General features: G+C 55.6%; 1 protein-coding gene across 7 annotated transcripts in view; it reads left to right on the top strand.

Moving 5' to 3' along the window:
* CLN8 (ceroid-lipofuscinosis, neuronal 8 (epilepsy, progressive with mental retardation)) overlaps positions 1-9,019 on the top strand; it is a 60,634-nt gene that overhangs the window by 50,939 nt on the left and 676 nt on the right. For 6 of the 7 annotated variants that reach the window (XM_010833406.1, XM_010833410.1, XM_010833405.1 and 3 more), the window contains exon 2: positions 2,661-3,273. In XM_010833406.1, coding sequence (XP_010831708.1) covers positions 2,737-3,273 — 537 coding nt within the window. In that variant the 5' untranslated portion in view covers positions 2,661-2,736. Of the gene's footprint in view, positions 1-37; positions 491-2,660; positions 3,274-9,019 lie in introns of those variants that run through there. The other variant, XM_010833407.1, reaches the window with a different exon arrangement.

The raw sequence follows: 9,019 nt of genomic DNA, 5'->3' as shown, positions 1-9,019 counted from the left end.
GGTACTGGGGGTGGAGTACTGAGGCAAGGTACTGGGGGTGGGTCCTGGGGTTGGGTACTGGGGGTGGAGTACTGAGGTCAGGTACTGGGGTTGGGTACTGGGGGTGGAGTCCTGAGATCGGGTGCTGGAGTGGAGTACTGGGGGTCAGGTACTGGGGGTGGAGTCCTGAGGTCGGGTGCTGGAGTGGAGTACTGGGGGTAGGGTACTGGGGGTGGAGTACTGAGGTCGGGTACTGGGGTGAAGTCCTGGGGTCAGTTCCCAAGTCTGCAGAGGGAGTTGCGTCCATGTGTCTGATGGGTCCCACCTCGGCTCTGTCTGGCCTGGGAGCTTTAGTGTCTGCCTTGACCGCAGCACAGATCCTGGAAGGCGTGAGGACCCGGAACCAGGCTGAGGTTGCCTGTCAGTGACTCTGGAGGCCAGTGGTTTCCCTGGTTCCTGGGTGCTGGGAGCCGCCCTCTCCTCTGCCCTGGCTTCTCCTGTGTCTTCAGAGGTGGGTGGTCGACTCTGCTGCGGCCTCACGTCTCCACTTCCCACCCTCCCGGGCCCTCTGCCTGGCCCCTCAGGACCGCACGTCTCTGTGTGCCGCCTGGTGGGCAGCAGGAAGGTCGGAGGCGGGGACGTGGCATGGGGGGTGCTGGTTTGTTCCGGGCTTTCTCTCCAGGATGACTGGGTTTGGTTTGGTTTTTAACTTGGCTCACAGTTAAAACCACCTGCAGCACACAGGAGACGTTCACACGCTTTCAGTTGCATTTACTTGGTTAGGAAAAGGAAGCCACTAAACCACTGCTTCTCAGAGTCGCAGGGCCCTAGAGCTGGGGGCACTGGGCATGTTCAGTGGTTCTGTACCTGCTTAGGGCACCTGGGCATGTCAGACATGCCCGCAGCTGGCCCTTCAGGGCAGTGAGGGCAGGCCCTGGGCAGGTGCCCGGGGCGCCCTGCGTGATTGAAAGAACAGGTGAGTCCTCAGGCGGTCTGAGCCCCCGGCCCCGCTCTGAGGGCCTGGACGTGGCGGTCAGAGGTCTGTGGAGCGGCCTGGGCTCACCTGGCTCCTGGGAATCCGCGGTCCCATGAGCCGGGCAGACCCCCAGCCAGCAGCCCCGCATCGGCTCCTGCCCTCCTCTCCACCGACCTCCATCCTGCAGTCAGACTCCGGCTCCTGGGTTCCCTCTCCTAAACTGTGGAGCCGGGGTCAGAACCTACCGCCCTGTTCCTGGTTCTTTAGTCCCGGGGCCCCAGGGTCCGCCAGCCTTGGAGAAGAGGCCTCTGTACAGGCCACTCCCCTGGAGAGCTCGAGTTGTTTAGTCAGAGCTTTTCAGGGTCACAGGGGAAGGGGAACCCCCATTTCAAGACAGAGCTCCATGAAGTGAGGTGCTGGCTCGGAGTGCAGTGCCAGGGGGACGTGTGAAGGGAGGGGGCGGACAGGATGAAGGCTCGGGAGGGGCTGCCTTTCAGCAGAGCTTAGGGTCGCACGGCCCCTGTGTGGAGCCTGGCTCTGGACGGTGAGGCTTCCTTCCATCTGCCCGGCCCACTCCTGTCGGAGCTGGTCCTCACCCTGTTTGGCTGGAAGCTGACCACTGTGGGACCAGATGGCTCCGGGCTCTGTTCTGAGAGGGTCAGGCAGGTGTGGCCACGGAGGACAACAAAGCCCGTGGTGCTCACAGGGCCTGGAGGTGGGGCCCGGGGCTCAGAGGGCAGAGGGCAGGACAGAGTGGGATGGAGGCCACGGCCTGTCCTGGGGTTTGCTGGGAAAGGCAGGCAGGGTGGGGTGAACACGAGACTGGCCTGTTCTAGTGATTTCTCTGGGCTTTGGGCGACAGGGGTGTTCTGAGCTGAGCTCCCAGGCACCCGGCCGGGGTGATCCAGGCAGAGGGGTGTCCTCTCCCGGGGGATAGGGCAGGTGGCAGAGGCTGGGCCTGGCCGGGGGGGTTGGCACAGGTCATGAGCGGCTCCTGGTGGGCCCTTGGCTAGTAGGGTGGTGTCTAGGGAGTCCAGATGTCAGAACATCACAGTAGACAGAAATATAGATATATACACACACACAGATGTGTACATACATAGATGTACACACAGGTGTACACAGATACACGCACACATAGATGTACACAGATACACACAGATGTGTACACACATAGATGTACACACACACAGAGATACACGTATGCACAGAGATCAGAGAGATACATGCACACACAGATGTATACACACAGATACACATACAGATGTACATACAGAGAGATACATGCACACAGATGTACACACACACAGATATACACACACAGATGTGTACACACATACACATATGCACAGGGATCAGAGATCCACACACATAGATGTACACACATAGATAGACATACAGATTACACACAGAGATACACGCACACACAGATGTACACACAGAGATACACACATAGACGTGCACACACAGATGAGTCGGGCCAGTGTCTTTCCCTGCCCCGTCCACACCCCCTCCGTCTGTCATGTCACTGTCTCTTGTGCGTCTTTCCCTCCAGTGGAAGCTTTCTTGCTGTGTGTGTGTCACCCAGATGCAGGAGCACAAGGTGGGGGCTTGTTGCCCGTGCTGTGACCGTCTTCCTGGCGCGGGCGCGGCCTGCGTGCCGCTCTGTCCGGCCAGCAGAAGGTCAGGCTCTGTTCTTCCCCAGGGTGAGGACGGGCGCATGAGGGTCCAGGGGCTGCGGCCCTGGTGCAGCGTGTGGACCCCGGCCTGGCTGAGACGACATGGGCAGCATGAGCCTCCTGGGCGCTGGTGCCCTTGACCTGGACTACACCTCCGGGCGGGTCCGCGGGGTGCTGGTGGCCGCCGGCTGTGCCTTCTACCTGGGCGTCTTCGTGGTCTGCCACCGGCTGTCCTCCTCCCTGAACGCCACCTACCGCTCGCTGGCGGCCCGCGAGCAGGTCTTCTGGAACCTGGCGGCCACACGTGCGGTCTTCGGCATCCAGGGCACCGCGGCGGGGCTGTGGGCGCTGCTGCTGGACCCCGTGCTCCAGGCTGACAAGGCACTCGGCCAGCAGGACTGGTGCTGGTTCCACATCACCACGGCGACCGGCTTCTTCTTCTTCGAGAACCTCGCCCTTCATGTGTCCAATGCGCTCTTCCACACCTTCGACGGCTTCCTGGCTGTGCACCACCTCTTCGCTTTCCTGGGGTTTCTCGGGTCTGCGGTCAACCTCCAAGCCGGCCACTACCTGCCCATGGTCACGCTGCTCCTGGAGATGAGCACGCCCTTCACCTGCATCTCCTGGATGCTGCTGAAGGTAGGCCCCCCACACCTGCTCGGTCTGTTCCTCCATAGCCTCTGCGCCCGGCCGCAGTCCCTTCACCCCTGACGCCCCTGCTGCTGGCCCCTTGTGGCCTGTGCTGTCCCCAGGCTGGGTTAGAGCTTAAAGGCAGTAGGAAGCTCATTCTGATCGAATTGCATTTTAATAATTTTCAGCAGGCTTCCAGCCATGGCAAAAGAAGACGTGCTGGATGTCGTGTCTGCCGTGGTGGACAGGGCTTTCGGTAGATGCTCACTGGGTTCCTGTGTCGCGTCTTCATGGTGGCGCTGTGGCTCAGGAGTTGCGGCTCACGGGTTTAGTTGCAGACGCCCCCTGGCGAGTGGGATCAAACCCGTGTCCCCTGCCTTGGAAAGTGCAATTTTAACCTGGACCGCCAGGGAGGTCTCAGTAGACAGTATTCGTAAGCCCTTGAAAATGTGCTTTTTCTGTGTGTCTCTTGAAGGTTTTATTTCACGTTGCATTATTTTACACACATCTTCGTGGCCAGCACAGCATTGTCAGCCGTAGGACACGTGTGCAGCAGGTTTCTGGAGCTTACTCGTCCCGTTTGATTTGAAGCCTGCTGCCTGTTGATGGGTACCTCCCCGCTGCCTCCCTGCCACCCCCGGCAGCCGCCCTCCACCGTTTGACTTAGGGCTGCCGGATGCCTCGTCCACATGCACTTGTGCCGTCTCTCCTGTCCTGGTTTGTGTCACTGGGTGAACGTCCTCCGGGTCCGGCCGTGCTGTCGCACACTGAAGAGCTCCCTCCTTTTCTCGGGCTGGAGGGTTTCCCGTTACGAGTGTGAGCGCGTTCTCCTCGCCCGCCGTCCGTCAGGGAGCGGTCGGGGGTGCTTCAGCATCAGTCACTGTGACTCGCGCTGCGGTGAACTCAGGGGCGCTGAGGCCCTTCCAGATCCTGGTTTCGGTTCCTTTACTGGGCCCTAAGGCAGTTCCGGTTTTAGAAACAAACCCCCCCGCGCTGTTCCCCACAGTGGCTGCACATTCTGTGTTCCCACTAGCAGCGCAGAATTCGAGGTTCTCCATGTCCTCAGCAGTGTATGCTTTCTTTATTTCTTGGCTGTTGGCTCATTGCCTTCGGTCTTGTTTTTCCCTGATGACTGGTGACAGGGAGCATGTTTTCATTTCATCTGTCTGTGGGCCATTGGCGTGTCATCTTTGGAAAACCGTTCAAGTCCTTGGCCCACGTTTCAATCAGAATCTTTGTTATTTTTTACTGTTGAGTTGTAGTCCTGTTTTAAAAAACAATTTTATGTATTTATCTATTTATTTTTGGCTGTGCTGGGTCTTCGTTGCTGCTCACTGACTTTCCTCTCGTTGCAGAGAACAGGGTCTTCCCTCCAGTTGCGGTGGCAGGCTTCTCTTGTTTCGGCTCGTGGGCCCTGGTAGCTGCGACTCCTGGGCTCCAGCGTGTGGGCTCAGTAGGTGTTGCTCAAGGGCATAATTGCTGTGCAGCACGTGGGGTCTTCCTGGATCAGGGGTCAAGCCTGTGTCTCCTGCAGTGGCAGGCGGCATTCTTTACCACTGAGCCACCAGGGAATCCCTGGAGTTCATATGTTCAAGATTAATCTCTTATTAGACATATGGTTGGCAAATATTTTCTCCCACTTTGTAGGTTGCCTTTTCCCTCTGTTGTTTCCTTTGCTTTGAAGAAGCTTTTTAGTTTGCCGTCCCGGTTGTTTATGTTTCCGTTGCCTTTGTTTTTGGTGTAATGTTCGTCAGAAGATGCGGTGTCTCCAGCCTTGTTCTTTTCTTTGAAGGTTGATTTGGGTATTTGGGGTCCTCTGTGGTTTCGTGTGAACTTTAGATTTTTATTGTTGTTACAAATGCCCTTGGCGTTTTGGCAGGGGTTACACTGTACACCTGCCATGTGGCTCAGATGGTAAAGAATCTGCCTGCCGTGCGGGAGATCTGAGTTCGATCCCTGGGTCGGGAAGATCCCCTGAAGAAGGAAAAGGTAACCCACTCCAATATTCTTGCCTGGAGAGTCCCATGGACAGAGGAGCCTGGTGGGCTACAGTCCAGGGGCTTGCAAAGAGTCGGACTCGACTGAGGACCTGACGCACCTTACACTGAACCTGTAGGTGACTGGGACCTCCCTGGTGAGTTTCCAGTTCAGTTATTGTGTTCTTCAGCTCCTTGGTTTCCGTTGGGACTTTGTTTACATTTCATCTGTTCACTAATGTTCCATTTTTATAAACCGTGTGTTTCTCTTGGCCGCACGGGGTCTTTGCCGCAGCACACAGGCCCTCTCTGGTTGCCATGTCGGGCTTCTCGTCGCCGTGGCTTCTCCTGTTGCAGACCATGAGCTCCAGGGCACTCAGGCTCAGGAGCTGTGGCACGTGGGCTTCACTGCTCTGCGTGTGGGGTCCCCGACCCGGGATCAAGCCCTGTCCCTGCATTGGCAGGCGGATTCCCAGCGCCTGGGCCACCAGGGAAGCCCAGTGTCCCACTCTGTCCGTGTGTCCTCCTGCCCCCGGGGAGCATCCTGTGCCAGTCCCAGGGACTCTCCTCAGCAGGGCTGGGGATGGGTCTTGTCCCTCTGTGTGGAGTGAAATGTTGTGCCTCATCTCCGGGCCTCTGTTGGAGTCTGTGCGTCAGACGGAGCTGACCTCTTCCCAGATCGCGATCAATCGGCCCAGCCCAGGCCCTGGGCCTTCTTGTCAGCATCCTCCTGGGGGAGGGTGGAGGCTGTGGCTTTTGTCTGCTCACAAGTTGGGGTGCTGGACGCCCCAGCCCCTCCCTCTTCGGCGTGAAGCAGGGAGCTGGGGTCTCCTCCTGACCCCAGGGTGCTGTGGGACATGGACTGTCCTGTTGCTCCTGGGGGCCTGTCGTGGCGGCAGGGCCCTTTCCGTGGGTCCCTGATTCCTCACGACGGAGTTTGCCTGTGGCCTGCAGCTCATACAGGCCTCCCCCAGCGCCCCTCACACGTCAGGCACTGGGGAGGGGGTCTTTGGCAGCTCCTCCTGAGGTGGGGCGGCCCCCCTCCTCAGGAAGCAGACAGACCCCAGCTGTGGGGGGGATCCCAGAGGGAGGCACTTTGTTTGGGGTCTTTTCCCTCTGAAGTGTTTGGATGCCATTCACTTAGGATGGAGATGAAAAAGGGGAGTCCGGGGATGGGACCCCCTTCTTGCAGCCTTGCTGTGTTCACCACGTGGCCAGTGGCCCCACAGCAAAGCTGTCCCCTCAGCCAGGACAGCTCAGAGCCAGTGTGTCCAGGTAGACTAGTTCTAGTTCAGGTCCTGTTGAGCCTTGGGAGTAAATGCCACTCAGATGCTGAAACCCCTCTAAGCCTTTCATAAAGCTGCCGAGTTCTTGCTTCGTAGGGCTTCGGGGTCCAGGCAGTCTCGCCGTGGACTCTGGTGTGATGAGATGCAGGCGGTGTCAGGACCGGACGTCACCACCGTGTGATGTAGTTTACACCCCAGATGGGCTCATGCTTCTGTTTCCTCCTTCAGTTTGGTTCTGAAATGCTGTTTAGAAATAATAATAAATAAATTACACACTCATACATCTAAGCTGGTTCATCCACAGAGACACTAATCCAGGTGTAGATGAATTGATATTAAAAAAAAACAGTGAATTTACGTATAAATATATACTAGGCACACTACTTGCTGGGACCCAAGCTAGACAAAGGAACCTTGCATGGTTCAGTCTCAGATTGTTACTGACCCAGCTTTTCTCAGAGCATTTGGTGATGATGAATGCAAAAATTTTAGTGCCCGAGTAAGAGCGAAAATGCTCAGTTCTCAAGCTTGGAGTTTTCTGAACTTAATGCAATTATTGTAGGAGTAAAAGTTCATGCTTCTGGTGTAGACGTTAGTGATTTAAGATGACTGCTTTCAGCACGTGGGGAAACCGTGGAAAAGAGGACATTTAGTGAACTTTGGAGGAGACCACTCAGTGGGTGGAAGATGGCTTGCTGGCCTCTTGGGTGGAAAGGATGAGCAGTGGACCCCGTCCCCCAAGCATCCGCACCTCACTCTGCACTTTGTGTGTGCACCCCAGGGCACGCTTAGCTCACGTCCCCACTCTGCAGTTTGTACATTTAACGTCCTTGGGCCAAGGCAAAGGCTAAATCTTTCTCATGTAAGGACTCTCTCATTGAAAGCCTCAAACCTTACATGTTTTGGCGTTTGCACTCTTTTCTGTCTGATCGTACAGTTTAAGGAATTTTACTTGTGTGAGTCATGATTCTGACTGACATCAAGTGGAGAATGCCTGCCCCCACACTGGGTATAAAACTGTTTCTATAGAACTGTGTTGTTTCCCTAGTACTCTGTGGTTTTCTTTTTCTTTGAAATATTGACATTTCATCCATTTGAAAAAGATTATTTTTAAGTAAGGTGGGAAGTGAGATCCCACTGGATTTCCCAGGAAGCGAGCAAGCATCCTGATGTAATTACATCATCCATCCTTTCCCTGGGGAGTCAAAATGCTGCCCAGTATCAGCTCTCCGTATATTTTACTTACTTCTCATTTTGTGTTGTTTATTTCTTGCACTGCAATCACCTTATTTCTGAAGCGTCCCCACATTTCATCCTTTACTGAGGCACCTTCAGCCCTCCTGGTGCATTTACTGCATGGGTGGAATTATTTAGAGTTATTTTAAAGCGATAAAATATGGAGGGAGGTATTCTCTTATTTAGACTAAATCTGGATGGATTCTAGGAGGGAAGAATGTAATGCCTTTTGAATGTTTTCCATCCGAGAACATATGTGCCCCAATTCATCCAAGACTTTTTCCGAAGACCTGGGCTCCTGGGATCCTGGGATCCTGTTAGGGAATCCTGGGCTCCCCGCTTCCTGCTGTTTCTCTCTGCCTTGTCCTTCTGCTTTTCTTCACACTCATTTCTTAGCCTAGGCTTGGTAGAAGCTAATGTAAATAGAGTTTTTAATATTTAAAACTGCTGGAATAAATAGGGTGTTTCCCTGGGTATTATCTGCAGATGATTTAAACATCCCTGGTAGTAGAAGAGGACACGGTCATGTCTGGCCTAGAAACAGCAGGCAACTCAAATTTTCTGTGAAGTTATTTTTGGAAGTTCACAGTACTTCAGACAAGGAAGAAACTCCTGTTTTCCCACTGTTTTAAGTCGGCCCTGGGTCACGGGTCCCGTTGCTTCTCATCGGTCCGTGTCAGAGCTGTGTGAACACCTTCTGCAGCTCCGAGAGGTTAGGGTCTTCCTCTGTTACAGTGTGGTCCCTCCAGAGGTCGATGTCCGTGTCCCTCCCTGTTCCCAGGGTCACCGGGCAGCTGCCTGGCCCGCGGCGGTGCCTCCCTGGGCCCTTCTCCTCCTGTGCGTTCCAGATGGGCCCTCCCCTGGGAGGGGGCCCAGGATGAGCCCCAGCCCCAGTGTGGCCCAGAGCGGCAAGGACAGGCCGGGGTGCACAAGCTTGTGGGTCTGAGGTGTGCGAGCTGTCCTGGTGCAGCAAGATCCCCGCCACAAGCTACGAAGGCTTATCTCTGTATGCCCGGTCTGCTGTGCAGAGTCTTCAGGTTCCTTGTTGGGTTTTGGCTACAGCTAGTTTTTCTGTGAATTTAGAATAATTTTAGGGCATGTTCACTTGGGCTTGTGTCCATGGGCTGCTGGGGTGACAGTGCCAGAAGACAAACGGGGTCACATCTCATCCCGGGGCCTGGGGAGGTTGGTCACGGGTGATGGACGGGTCTCCCAGCGTCGCCTGGTCACTGGCTGTGTGCAGTGTGTGCACGACCC

This window comes from Bison bison, unplaced genomic scaffold, assembly GCF_000754665.1.
Source record: "Bison bison bison isolate TAMUID 2011002044 unplaced genomic scaffold, Bison_UMD1.0 scf7180017863606, whole genome shotgun sequence".
NCBI classification, from domain to species: domain Eukaryota; kingdom Metazoa; phylum Chordata; class Mammalia; order Artiodactyla; family Bovidae; genus Bison; species Bison bison.
This window is presented reverse-complemented; position numbering and strand designations above follow the sequence as displayed.